This window comes from Vulpes lagopus, chromosome 24 (assembly GCF_018345385.1).
Source record: "Vulpes lagopus strain Blue_001 chromosome 24, ASM1834538v1, whole genome shotgun sequence".
Classification (NCBI taxonomy): domain Eukaryota; kingdom Metazoa; phylum Chordata; class Mammalia; order Carnivora; family Canidae; genus Vulpes; species Vulpes lagopus.
The window spans coordinates 29,630,480-29,646,056 of NC_054847.1; the positions used below are offsets into that span (position 1 = coordinate 29,630,480).

The 15,577-nt window shown below is 33.4% G+C and overlaps 1 protein-coding gene across 5 annotated transcripts in view; it reads right to left on the minus strand.

Annotated features, from left to right (window-relative positions):
* Positions 1-15,577, minus strand: part of ORC4 (origin recognition complex subunit 4) — an 85,863-nt gene that overhangs the window by 49,936 nt on the left and 20,350 nt on the right. For 4 of the 5 annotated variants that reach the window (XM_041739761.1, XM_041739760.1, XM_041739763.1 and 1 more), the window contains one exon: positions 1,848-1,921. The exons of the other annotated variant lie outside the window; for it this stretch is intronic. In XM_041739761.1, the coding sequence (XP_041595695.1) occupies positions 1,848-1,904 (57 nt within the window). In that variant the 5' untranslated portion in view covers positions 1,905-1,921. The remainder of the gene's footprint in view (positions 1-1,847; positions 1,922-15,577) is intronic. 5 annotated transcript variants of the gene reach the window in all.

Here is a 15,577-nt window from a genome sequence, read left to right on the forward strand (position 1 = left end):
AGTACATGGAAGAAATTAGATTCAGCTCTATCTATAAATTGAGGAATCACTGGAATGAATTAAAAAAAAAATTCTTGGAAGGACCTAAATTTTGAATTTGCCTTAGAATAAGGCCTTATACTGAGTTGTAAAACATTGTCAGATAATCTAGCACAATCTTTAAAAAGACCATTAAAAGCATTCCTTTTCTGCATCTGCTAATACAGAAATCTTCCAAAGACAAAAACCTTAGGATGCTATTTCAGATTTGGTCCCATCATCAGAAACAAGAAGTTTCCAAGATTATATGCTTCTCTCAGACTGACAGCATGGGACTGATCTTTCATGTATCAAAGATAAAATCTGAGTTTTGTTTATATGTACCAGAAGCTAAGCAAAGCAAATTATTCACTGGAGATAAAATAATCCTAATTACCTTTATTTAAGAAGGGGAAAGAATAAGAGAAGTGAGGCCAGAAGAGCCAATTATTTGATTTTAAAATTAGTTTTGAAATCTTAATTTTTTTGGTCTCTAAAATAGAGACAATAATGATTTTCTGGTAGGCCTATTCTCAAGATTAAATAAGGCAACTGACTGGAACATAAGTATTGTATAAACTAAAAACACTTAAATGAGCATATATAATCATGTAATAATTATAATACTAATCATAATATGTATTCCTCTACCAAGATCATTAGAAATCAAAAAGATAAACCACAGTCCTTTTCTTTTTTAAACTTCATTGAAGTCTAATAAAAAGGAATAAAATCTAAGGGATAAAGTGAAGTGAAGCTATAGAAAACAGTGAAAGGTTCAAAAATCTCAAAGTGATCTGAGACGAAGGTTAAACAGGTGTGCATGTGTATAGAAATTAATCAACCTGCTTGTGAAAGATTTATGTCCTTTATTTGGAAGTAAATTACACTTCAGCTAAAAATTTTTCATGAAACAGAGTTAAACATTTTCTTTCAAAAAACAACAAAAAAAAGTAAGGTCTTACATGAAGGCATGCCAATCAATAACACACATTTAATTTTGATGAGAAAAAACTATAGTTCTGGTCAAGTCAGATAACAGAAATGCCAGAACAGTTATTATATCCATGCCCTACTTTATTCCTTAAGATATATAGATATAAATATAGATGTGTGTTTAACTTGGGATATAGTATGGACTTAAAATAATATTAAATATTCATAATAAAAACACTCATCATACTAGAAAAAAAGGCCAACATCTTCAACCTGATAAAGGACGTCAAAAAAACCTATAGCTAACATCCCATCAATGGTGAAAGACAATGTATTTCCCCAAAATAAAAAACAAAACAATACTGTTCTTGTCATTGTTCTCAATATCATACTGAAAGTTCTAGCCACGGTAATTAGACAATAAAAAAAAATTAAAGTCAACCAGACTGAAAAGGAAGTTAAACTATATTTGCAGATGACATGCTCATATATAAAAAACTAAAGAATAAACTAAACATATTAGAACTACTAAGTCTGGCAAGGCTGCAGGATACAAGATTAATATATAAAAATCAATTGCATTTAGACACATAACAAAAAGCAATTCCATTTATAACAGCATCACAAGAAATAAAATAGGAATATATTTAAAAAAGGAAGTACAGAACTCTGAAGTAAACTGAAATTAGAACACATTTGGAAAGACAGGAGTAAAGTTAGGTTTCCAACTGTCTAGAGACTTACAAAGAATGAAAGTAGAGTAAGACGTTCTCTCCCTGAGAATGGAAAGGGTGATTCTTCGTGTTAAGGGGAGAATTCAAATTAAGATGACTATTTCTCTGATCAGCTTTGCATGGTAACAGACTTTGAGGTTAACGAAAATGCATACTAACCTGTGAAAGGTACTCTGCATGTATTACGTTGTTACTCTTTGATTTACGACTGCTCATTTTAATACACTGAAATCCTTAAAAAACAAAAAAGCATGAATATAATACATTACTGGTTTATAAAGAGATTATTTAAGAATTTACTATTACAGAATCAAAAACACAAATTTTAAAACATGACAATGTCCAATTTCGCAAATTTCAAAAACTCTCAGCTGAATCTCTTGTGGTAATCATTTCACAGCATATGTAAATCAATCATGCTGTATATGTTCAATTTATACATTACTGTATGTTAATTATTTCTTACTAAAACTGAAAAAAACTCAACAGTTCTTGTCTAAGTGTAGGCTTTGACATTCCAATACGACACAGTATATGGTTCTTAGAGACAACTAATTCCTACCTTTCCTCTCAACCCAATATTCACATTCCCTTAACTTAAAAAAAACAAAAAACTTGTATGCTTCTTTTATACAGAATGTTTCTCTCCTCATCCATTCCATAGGATCGTCACCTTCCAGAAAGCCTTCGCTTCCTTTCCTTTCTTTCTTTAAAATTTTATTCATTTGACCGGGGGGGGGGGGGGGGGGGCACAAGCAGGCAGGCAGGGGGAGAGGGAGCAGCAGACTCCCTGCTCAGCGAGCCTGACATGGAGTTCATCAGTCCCAGGACTCTGGGATGACCTGCCTTCGGGCTGAGCCATTCAGGTGCCCCAAGCCTTCACTTTCTTGCTTTACTCATCAAACATACATAATCACTAGAGAGTAGGTAAAATGCCTCTTCTGTGAACATCCATTTAATTGCTTAAATTTCTCCTCATCCATAATCAAATTACATTTAAAAAGACTGTTCACTTAAATGTCAGTATCCTCAAACTAAGTACATTTTAAAATTCTGAGCATTTAACATATATCCAAATAAAATCAGCAATGATAACATTAATGAAAAACATGTAATAATAAAAAAAGAGAACTTTTAAAAAATCCTTCTTCAAAAAATAAAATCCTTCTTCAAGGCAGTATATTCACAGATAAATATCTCTGGCTAAAAATCTAATTTTCTTAGCACTGATTTCCAATAGCAATCCTTTACTAGTTTGGTAATAAGAACCTAAGTAGTGTTTACTTATATACCAGGAATTGTTAAAAGTGCTTTGCATTTAACTCATTTAATAACTTAATGACTCATATTTATTAATTTTACATACTGACAATTAGATGCCAACCCCTCGGATGCTGTTTTATTCTTTTCTGGAAAGCTAACAGGATAGCATCTGAGCAAGGCCTTGACAGACAGCAAGGAAATCTGTCTCCCCCTTACTATATAACCCATGTAGCCAGGGCCTAAACTCCGTAGGGCTTCTGGCTCCAAGCTCCCAAATTGGAAACTCAAGAACAGAGTAGTCAATTGTTGTTTTATCACATAAGAATACTTTTTCTTAGAAGAAGAGCAGTCTTCTCAGCTGCCCTAGGGCACACCTTCTAGCAGCCTAATACCTATGCAAGGCACTCTGAGAATCTTCACACTAATTATTTTTACTTTATTCTGCTTATTTTATTATTTTTTTCCTTAAACAAGAGCTGCATGTATAGAGCATGCAGCAACCTTTCAGCAACATGAAATGATATCCTCATTGTGGCTTAAAACACCTCTGACGTAAAAAAGGTCTAATAAATCAACATCTGACCTAACAAAAAGTCAATTATTGTTGGACAAAGAGCGTCAAGTATTTGTATCTTTTATAATTGACTGACAGCTTGCTAATAACACATTAAAAATGATTAGGAATATATTCTCCTTTCTGGAATTAGGGTAGTATATTTCATCTTTTATTTGCTGCTTTCAATAAAGACTTGAGGTTTAAGAGGAATATTTCAAATGAAGATTAAAATTACTAGTCAATATGTATGCTTTTACTTCTAACACAATTTGCCATGATTGTAATACTTTCCTTACTTATTTCAAACTTAAAGTTACTAGATGCATTTAGCATGTCTGAAAATTTCGGCACTATAGACTTAAATGTTTTACTGAATAGATGAAGAGGTTTTCACTTTTTAAATTAAACCAGAAAAAAGTAAAAGCATGGGAAGTGAAGATGAAGACACCAGAATTTTTCTAGAAATTTTGTTTATCTTAGAAAGTCACAGTGATGAAATTAAAAATATTATTCAACTCAGAACTGTAAGAAGTCCAGAAAAAAAAATTCTATATAAAATTTAAGATAAATGCAATTTCCTAAAGAGCCAAAGAAAAGTAGAATTAAGACAAATGAGGCTAAGACTGATGGTAATACTGTGTCCTCAAGAACTTTGTTACTAACTACTAGCAGGACCAAGATTTGGGTTCTGGTTTTGTGGTGTCCCTTTACAAATTAACTTTCCTAAGTCCCAGTTTTCTTCTCTGCAAAATCTGAAATAAAACTATTATCTAATTCAAAGAATATTGTGGGGGTTAAATTAAATGGTTTACCTGATACGCCATGCTATCAAATCCCACGCACAGTGACACAATACCCTTACTAAATTACCACATTACACTAGAGAGAAGAACCAAGAGGAGGATGGGGGAAGAGGAGGAAGCAAGAACACAGAATCTTGTTCTAAACAATTTCTTTGACAGTACTTCTTTGACAATGCAATAAATACAAAGTGCAAATTCAACTAAGGCACTGTAGTATCATGAAAGCATACTTCAGTGGCATACATTCACTGAGTTTTCCCTCAATATAAAAAATGCTGGTTTGAATACTAGTAATAAAAAGAAATTATGGGTAGATCAATCTATAGTTACATGGATCTCAAAGACCTCAAGTCAGTAATGGTTAAGAAGCCACTCTGAAAAGCAGTATGCGAGTTCCTCAAGAAGTTAAAATTAGAGCTACCCTACAACCCAGCAATTGCACTGCTAGGTATTTACCCCAAAGATACAAATGTAGTGAAGTGATATGAAGGGGCACATGCACCCCAATGTTTATAATAGCAATGTCCAGAATAGCCAGACTATGGAAAGAGCCAAGATGTCCACTGACAGATGAATGAATAAAGATGACGTGGTATATAATGGAATATTACTAAGCAACCACAAAGGATGAATACTTACAATTTACATTAATATGATGGAACTGAAGGTATTATGCTGAGCTTAGAAATAAGTCAATCAGAAAGACAATAATCATATGATTTCACTCATGTGGAATATAAGAAACAGCAAACAGGATCAAAGAGGAAGAAAGGGAAAACTGAATGGGAAGAAATCAGAGAGGGAGACAAACTACGAGAAATTCTTAACTCTGGGAAACAAATTGAGAGTTGCTAGAGAGGAGATGGGTGGAGGATGGGGTAACTGGGTGTAGGGCATTACAGAGTGCATGTGATATTACATGCAACTGATGAATTACTAATCTCTATATCTAAAACTAATAATGTACTGTATGTATATAAACCTGAACTTAAATTAGAAACAAAAACCAGGGCAGCCCCGGTGGCGCAGCGGTTTAGCGCCGCCTGCAGCCCAGGGCGTGATCCTGGAGACCCTGGATCGAGTTCTGCGTCAGGCTCCCTGCATGGAGCCTGCTTCTCTCTCTGCCTCTCTATGAATAAATAAATAAAATCTTTAAAATAAAAAAATAAAATAAAATAAAATAAATAAAAAATAAAAACAAAAACCCAAACCAAACCAAAACAAGATAATGATTGCTGGGCAGCATCCCCAGAGCTTCTGATTTAATAAGTTTAGAGTAGCACTTCAAAGTTTGCATTTCTGATAAGTTCCCAGAACCATACTTCATGGTAAATGAACAAATAAGCTAGAAGGCTTCCTATTAGAAAAATAGATAACAGACCATAAGCCCAAGTGGAAAAAGTTAAAGTTTTTCTTCCAGTTACTGAAAAGAAATAAAGGTTTTGTCCTATCATCTGATAATTCAGAGAGCCTCAGAGGATATTCACATAAACTCTTTAAGCAAAAAAGTGAAATATAGAAACAAACACTTGCTTGGATGTTGTATATTTATGTCATCCCCTGATTAATATAAAACAAAACAATACAAAACAACCTTCTTTCCTGCAAAGAACTAAATTATTTTGACAAATATGTTTTAATAGCATAGAAAACAATGTTTTTAGTTTTTGATTAATCAGTATTTCTTGGGAAAAATTAAAATCCCTAGACTAAAAAAAAAAATTAAGCAAAAATAAAAATTAGTACCTAAAAAATACTTTAAAAAGTAGTTAGCAACCCATTACCAGTCTCAGACTGGTATCAAACAACATGAGAGGCACCTAGTATAAAAACAAACAAACAAAAAAGGATGTGCTTGATTCAGAAGAGAGGGCAAACATTTGCTCTGATAAAGCCAGCTAAATAATGGTGCTAACTGAAGATTACAGCCTCACAGTTCCAATTACAAGATGAAAAAAGCACTAATGGTGTAGCAGTTGGATAGGCTGTGTCAGTTACTATGATGCCAAGTGGGTGGTAGGTGGCAAAGAGCAAGTAGTTTTTACGAAGACATAAGCAAAAAGGATGAATGATCATAAAAATAAATCCCAGGGCAACAGACTTGACTCTTCTGGGGTAGAAACCCTACTATATATTATTATTGTAATACGTAGAGGTGGAAAAAAAACTGGATTAGTGTTACAGAACATGCCTGTAGGGCTCTTGGTAATGACAAAAAGGTTCTTTTTTTAAAAAACCTGAGCAACTTAGGTCTGTGTTAGTTTGACCACTTCCCTGGACATAGATCTCCTGAGCATTAAGTGTCACATTTGAGATCATTATAGCTGTAGTGAAAACAAAATGGAGAAGTTCATTGTTAATATCCACACAAGAAAGATACTTTTCTTTCCCAAAGGCCAGATGCTATGAACACTGCCCAGAAAGAGATGACTGCACCAAAATCTAGGCTGCTCATCATAGAGATCCTATTAAGAGCAGTAAAAGAAAAAAAAAAAAAAGAAAAACAAAAACCCTATCTTTTCTAGAAAACCCTATCTTTTCTTTTTACTTAATGTTTCAATGCATTGGTCTTGGTGAATACATATGTAACCTAGTAAACTACCTGCTTTTATTTATTATATGTGTTTATGTAAGAGTGAAAGTTGACTCCAAATTATATAACCTTTTCTTTATATATTACCACCAGACCAAATGGTTCAGAATACAAAATGGAAATGACTACTTATTTTTTAACCATACAGGGACAATCAACAATGGATAGACTCCTAGGATAATCCCTCAAGTCAGATTTATTTTTTTTAATTGAACTAGAGTTTGCATATAATGTTACCTTAGTTCCAAATGTAAAATATAATGATTTAATAACTCTAAACATTATGCTCTGCCCACAAGAGTAGCTACCACCATCTGTCACCACACAACACTATGACAATACCATTGAGTATACTCATCTGTGACTTATACATTCCATAACTGGAAGCCTATACCTCCTATACCCCTTTACCCATTTGTCCATCCTCCCACCATCCCCTTCCCCTCTGGCAACCATCAGTTCGTTTTCTGTATTTCTCAGTCTGTTCCTATATTTTTGTTGTTGTTGTTATTTACTTATTTGTTTTGTTTTTCAGATCCTACATGTAAGTAAAATAATTTGGTATTTGTCTTTCTCAGATTTCACTTAGTATAACGCCCTCTAGGTCTATGTTCTTTTTTTTTAATATTTTTTTTAATTTTTATTTATTTATGATAGTCACAGAGAGAGGCAGAGACACAGGCAGAGGGAGAAGCAGGCTCCAGGCACCGGGAGCCCGACGTGGGATTCGATCCCGGGTCTCCAGGATCGGGCCCTGGGCAAAAGGCAGGCGCCAAACCGCTGCGCCACCCAGGGATCCCATAGGTCTATGTTTTTGCAAATAACAAGATCTCATTTTTTTTATGGCCGAGTAATACTCCATTGTATATATACCATTAATCTGAACAAAAAAGTCAGATTGTTTTTAAATCTAGCGAATTGACCAAATATCTCTCAGCTTGTTGATTAGCAACAGCATATAACATCTACATTGTAACATAAAACCTGATTTTGAATTATTAGTCTTAAAGGACCCAGAATTATCACATCTTCTGAAGGCACAGATTATGACACCTGCTTTGTATAACCACCAGCTAGAGCTGAAGCTGCTCAATAAATTACTGAATTGATTTAATAAATATTTGAAAGTAAAAAACATATTGCTTCATCAAAATAATACTGTTGTTTTTAAGTCCTTTCATGTCACAAATTTTAGGCACTCATCTTGTCAGCTGTGTAAACTAGATATAAATTTTTTGGTAATATAATTATATGGGGATAACATTCCATGACTAATTTGGCCCAAGAAAATAGTAAGATGGCTATGCAACGTATATTTGGCATATTCTCCAATTTCCATGTGTATATGTGTGAATTTCTGCATGCATATGTGTATGGGTAACACATATGTGTGTCTATGTATACATATAAAGGAGTTTATGGCTTCAATTTCAGAGAGTGCTTAAAGGAATATGTATTTACCATATTAAACACAAATTGTCACTGGGAATGACATTACAAATAAAATAGGAGATAATACAACCTAAAAAAGGATTAAATATTTAAATGTATACGTGCCTCCCTGTATTTTAATGAGAAAACCGAGTAGCACAAGCTGATAAGGATTATCAATCAATTCAATTTAACAAATGTTTAGTGAATCAGTATGTATTATAAGGCTGTAGGAAAACCACTATAAGAGAAATGAGTATTAAAGTTGGTCTCTATCCTCAAAAAGCTTAAAATCTGATTGGAATAAGATATATGAACATAAAAATAGAAAAGGCAGTAAGAGTATAAAACAAGGGGTAAACTCACAAATTTAGTAAAGGAAAAGACCTTAAAGAACATATAGTCTGCTTATTTTATAAGAGTAGAAATTGAGCAGAGATATTTTTTAAAACCTGCCAAGATCATACAACTTATATATAAGCAGCAGTTGTTACCTCTAATGACACTCAAAGCAGCGTTCTGTTAAAGTGGCAAGAAAAAAAAAAACCTGTAAACATCAAAAAGAGCCATCAAAATCACTAGGCTTTTCTCTAAGTGGATAAAAATATCAGATGAATGCATTCTTAAAGAAAATTCCTAGTATCCCAGATGTTCAAGGCCGACAATCTAGTTTTTTTTTTCCAAATGTGCACCTGTATAGTTCAATAAACATGTGCATTTTTATTTATTTTTTTAAAAGATTTTATTTATTCCTGAGAGACACAGAGAGAAGCGGAGACATAGAGGGAGAAGCAGACTCCTCACAGGGAGCCAGATGTGGGATTCGATCTCTGGATATGGATCACACCCTGAGCCAAAGGCAGATGCCCAACCGCTGAGCCAGCCACCCAGGCGTTCCCTAAACGTGTATTTTTAAATTAAGTAACTTTTTTTAACATCAGAAAGTAAAGTGTTTATTATATAAACTTTGGAAAGCCAATAAGGAGTCATGTGGATAAGGATCTTGAGCAAAATGAAATCAGAGATCCCTATCCTTGCAATATCTATAAAACACACAAACAATTAAAAAGAAAGGCCCTAAGGGCATTATGGGAAGATGGATTATGGAAAGTAGGAAGCACCAGGAATCTCCACTAGAAAGCAACTGTACAGAACAGAATCTGACATAACTATTTTGGAACTCTAGAGTCTATTTAAGGTTTGTAATATCCAGAGAAAGGCTTGGAAAGCATATTGCCATTAATTTTGGTTAATTTCAGCTCTTTGCTGAGTAACAGCTATCCATCCCCCACTACTGAGCCCAGTGGGAGGCAGCTAGGAACCTGTTACTGGAGTTCTTGCACACAGCTTGTGGTCATAGAAAGGGTAAAAGGAATCCTAAGGCACAAACGTCAGAGATTTGTGTTGATGGTGATCTCTCATCTCAGAGAAATAGACAGGTTGCCATCATTATTCCATTTCCTCTTATTGTTGGAAGTCCCTCTTCCTTCTGAAAAAGACCTTCCACGGGATTTAAAAGGCCAGTGCCACTTTTCTCTCCAGTGTTTACTTTTTATTTTTGAGATAGAGTGCTTGTTTGCTGGAGTGCAGAGGCAGGGGTGGGGCTGCAGTGGAGGGGTCAGAGGTAGAAAGAGAATCTTATGCAGTATTCATACCAAGTGTTGAGACCAACATGGGGCTCCATCTCACGACCTGAGCTGAAACCAAGAGTTGGATACTTAACCAACTGAAACCCCCATGTGTCCCTACTATTCCTCTTTTCTGGGAGCCAGAGATTAAAGATTAGGACATTCAAAAAAAAAAAAAAACTGCATAAAATCGGGGAATTAGAAAGTCATGATGCATGCCCAGGGAAAGGTACAGGGTTACAGGGACTTGAAAGACCTTAGTTTTATCCCTTAAACTGATCTTTGGCACAGGGGCACACTACAACAATTTAAAATGTAAAATAATAGAGACAAAAAAAGCAGCAAACCCTGCTGAAGGGAGAAATCTGATTTTCAAAGCTACTAAATTATTAGTTTCAAATGACAGTTTGTAAATAGAAAATACCAAGACATACAAAAGTACGCCCCTAATCTTCATGTTGTTCAGGGGCCCACAACACTTCTATTTCAAGAGAAGAGTCTGTTAAGTGACAAAGTTAAGGAAAAAAAAAATTCAAGAGGTCTATACTATAGTAATGTGAACAGACACTGTAACACTGTAAACCAAAGAAAGCATTTACAAGAGAAAACAAGTGAGAATGTGTCCTATTTACTTAGTTTTCAAAGCTGTCCAAGTAGGTCAAAGGTACAACAAAAGAATTTTTCCTGCCCTGCAGATGAACAAGCTCCAAGCAAATTGGTGCAAAATAATCCTCAGGTAAAACCAGTACTTACAGATTTTTACTTAAAATACTTACCTAAAAAATTAAAATTACATTAAGCTTAGATAATATTTAATACATACACTGACATTAACATCTTCACTTGATCTGTGTTAGCAAGTCATGTCATGTCACTAACAGCAATCTAGGAAACCTAAGAATGGGAGTTAAGTAAGAGATAGGTTAAAAGGGACACCACAGGGCATCCTGGTGGCTCAGCAGTTTAGCGCCTGCCTTCAGCCCAGGGCCTGATCTTGGAGACCAGGGACTGAGCCCCACGTTGGGCTCCCTGCATGGGGCCTGCTTCTCCCTCTGCCTGTGTCTCTGCCTCTCTCTGTGTCTGTCATGAATAAATAAGTAAAATCTTAAAAAAAAAAAAGGGGGGGGGGGAACACCACATGGTTATTCATGTTGAGCTCATTACTACACAACATAGGTATATGAGCTCACTTGGGTAGAATTAATGAAGCCAGCTAAATTGATGTACTTAAAGATACTATGATGTTTTAAATGAAAGTGAAACAATTCAAACATTCCAAAAAAAAACCTGTGATCTTTCCTGGAATGAAAAGTGCGGCCTATCAAAAGCATATTGCTAAATAAATAAATAAATAGATAGATAGATAAAAAAAAAAATACATACATACATAAAGTAAAAAAGTACGGCCTAGCATATTGCTTAGCCAAAAATAAAAATAAAAAATAATAAAGTAAAAAAAACTTTACATAGAATCTTAAAAATAGAGATAGGAAAGAAATGGATTTTTGAAAGAAACTTGTGCTATGGAGAAAGCATTTTGAAAACCCTTTTATTTCTGATATTGTGGCTGAAGATGGTGTATTATCTGTAAAAAACTGTCATACATAGGCATTAAAAACACATAAAGAGAACTAACATGTATTCCTATGAAGTGCATAAATAGGATTTATGTCCATCTGTTAAAAACATAACTTTTCAATCAGTTTGGAAAAACAAAATTTCATGAGAAAAGATGAAATTTAGTAGAATTCCTACAAACTGTGTAAAACTGGTGGATAGGATTGAAAATGAAAAACGTACAAATTATTTTTTTTTTCAACCCTCTTTTGGACAAAACCCTAAAGTTCCAGCAGAGAGGAGTATGACTTTATGACATGAACTCTTAGTAAAATAAGATAAAATAAAATAAAGTAAAATAAAAAGATTTCTCTATGATGATGACTAAAGAAAACACTAAAAATAATAATACTATCCCCAATCTTTGTTTAAGTAAAAGCAAAAATACAAATTTCATTATCGTTTACTTAGTGTCTAACTCAGTATGGCTGACATTTTTCAAAGAACATTAAGAATGGACAAAAATGTTAGAACTTTGCCTCTCCAGTTAGAAAAATGTTCTTGATTGGATAAACAAATAATGTAAAATGAAAGACACTTTAGGAGAAATCTGTGGGTAGTTTCCTCGTTTTGTTATTGTTCTTTGAGATGAAACTGAGTAAAGAATATATTTGAGCTATTTTTCAGCCAGGCAGAATTAGTTTCCACACTTATCTCTTGCCAGCTGGAGTGTTTGTAGCAAGGAAAGGATTAAAATATAATTAAAAGGCTGAAGGTGGGACAAATAAGGGACAAACAGGTATAAATTCCAGGTATACTGACAAGCAAACATATTCTTAGTACTTCTTTAAAGGATCAGGTGAAAATGTTGTCTATAAAATTAAGTAGGTTTAGTTAAGGTGGGGCACAGTCTCTGGTAAGATGTTTCCCTGAGCTCCTCCTCACAGCTGAAGAGTAATCTCAAATAATTGTTTTGCATGTGATTTCTAGATAAAGCTGTCCACAGTAGAATTATTAGTTACTCCTGACAACTTTATATATTTTTTTCTTTCCATTTGTTCCCAGTGAATATAGAGGGGAAACAATTTACTTAAGAAATCACTCAAATCAAACGAATCCAAAGTTTAACTATCTTTAGTCTAATTATATAACGACATGTCTAATATTTTATATTTAACATTCAAAACTGACCAAATAATTCATACTGAAATGTCTGCAATTTCCAGAAAAGCCATGTTCTCTCTTATTTCTTAGTTTTCAATTCTATATACCAATGTGCCTGGAACCACATATACATATGGAGACATACCCATACACCTAATACATGTATATACATGCATACGTACATACATATATGTGCAAAGATACGTACACATATAAATTTTTTAGCAAATGTATTTACTTTGTAAAGTACCTATTAGAATCCTGACATTAATGAATATGCTCCCAGAGTTGTTTCTAAGAACACCAGTGGATCAATAGTCAACAAAATAAGTGAACACTATCAGTGGGAAAATCATTAACTTTAATGACACAAAATCTTCAGGTAAAAAAGGAATTTATAAGTTACTACAACATTTATGACTATTAACCATGAAACATCGTATGTAAGTATCAATTTTGTATTAGTGTAAAATAAAAACTTTTTAAAAATACACCTTTAAAATCTATTCATTTCTGAATTATATAGGCTAATGAAAGAAACACACATTTGCAAATAATCTAGAAATCCTTTCAGCTTTTGAAATCTATTATATCATTCTACTGGCACTGACTTATAACTACATCTTAAATGTCACACAAACCAACAGTACCCGATTTTCTCTGAGCACATGGAATCTGACTAGAAATATGCTGAATAAGAAGAGGAATGAAGCTTGTGAACCAAAGCTAATGTGTTTACTTGGATGAATAAACAGTATAAAGGCAACAAAGACCTGAATCAATGAAACATCATTTTTTGGATGAAGGAAGGTATTATAATAGGACTTAATATTTAAGACCTAGGCACTAAAGTCAGTAAGAAGAGAACACATGTATATACTTTTTTTAAAAAAAAAAACATGAGTATACCTTATACTCTTAAAGTATAGTATTGTACAGTATTGTACTTGCAAGAGCAATTACTCCAGGGTGTATGTTCCTTTAAAAAGAATAATAAATAGCAGCCTCCCCACTGTTTAGTTTTTTTTCCCTTTGACATGCTCAGTTGAATTTATGCAAATATAAATATGATATGCTACAACCCCAGTGAACCAATTAGCAAATGTTAATTAAACTACTTTTAGAAGGAAAAAATTGAAAACAACACTGTCTTAGATAGAAACCACTTGAGAATCCCTAGAAATTATCCCATGTAAACTCGAAATCTTATAATTTACCCTAAAAACTTTAAGAACAGTTTGTTGTTTCTAATGAGACTCTTCAGCTTATGCACAAAGCATAAGGAAACCATATCCCTACAATATGAGTACTAGGGCCCAAGATTATATTCTTCCATTGTGTCTGCTAATGAATATACAGCCCCTATCCCTCAGCATGCTTAGATAACTGCCATGACAGTTGAAAAATCTCAGTTTAAACATTTATACTGTAGTAAGATCTCTACAAGTAATTGGATTTTTTAAAAAAGAGTACACCAAAAAAGTATTTTTTTTGCTATAAAAAGACAGCTTAGAATTTTTTCTTACACAACGTTGTACAATACAGAGGAAAAAACTTCATCTTTTTGAGACTCCAAACCAGAATTTTCAGTAACTTACATTATTCTTTGTACTGCAAAATAGCTGTTCATCATGATGACTTTAAGACAATATCCAAAGTGTCTTCATAGAAGTTATAGACTCACTTATTTTTAGCAAGATCATCAAACATAACTCCCTCATTCTCACATATGAAAACGTCGAGCACAAATTTACTCAGAAATCCAGTTATAGTCAGAGATTGAGGTTTAAGCACTCAAGTGTAATATATCTATCCTTTTTCTGCAAGCCACCCCCACTCAACTAAGGTTAAACTGATGATCAATTGTGAACAGATAGGTTCAAATATACTGTTTCCTTTATTCTTATGTAAACACCATCCTCTGTTCTGGAAAAATTGCTATTCTTTGACTACTCTTTACCTCAATTGATTCTTTGAGGTAAAGAGAACAACAATAAAAACCACCAGCATTGAAACAAAACTCCCAACAATAAACAAAAGTACACAACACCTAGAAAAAAAAATACAGGCCTTTGGACTTTATTCTATGCACCTGACATAACCTTTGTTAATAAAACTAGAAAAGAGCAGAAAATATAGATATATGGCTCACACAGAATTCATAAACACAATCAATGATTCTGGATCAAATATTAGCTAATAGCCTAATAAATAAAAGATAAACTACCTTTTAGAAAGCTGTAATAAGCTTTTAGAAAGCTTCAATTTATAATAGAATAGGTATCAAAATAAAACCAAGACTATATCCCCTCTTACTACTAATAATATTATTCTAGAGAAATCAAGCACCAATAAAAAAAATCCCACTAGCATAATTTTATGTGGTTTTTATATATGAAAGGAGTTTTAAACTTTTTTCTTCAAAACAAAGTGAAACTGAAAGATTCCTTCAATCTGTAAAATGCTAAATTTTAGTTCTCCAAACTCATTTCAGCCATTGGAACATGTTTATATATACATTGTTAAACTACATATGCTTACTAATGAAAATACATCTATTTCTCAATAAGAGATTATTGTTTGGCCAAGTATCTGTAACGAGCTCTTATTTCAGTGACTAACTGTAGCATCCTATAATTGTGTTAATATAGTGAACTAATAAATAAAAAGTTCCATTACTTAACAACCACTTTCCTAATTAACTACCATAAATGGGAAAATCAGTAAGTGATATTCTGAGGTTAATACAAAATCACTTAATGATAGAAAAAACAATCCAACCAGCAGATATAATAATTGTAAATATTTATGCACCCAACATAGGAGTATCTAAATATATAAAACAATTAATAACAGATGAAGAAGAAATTAACAGGACTATGACTTAGATGGAC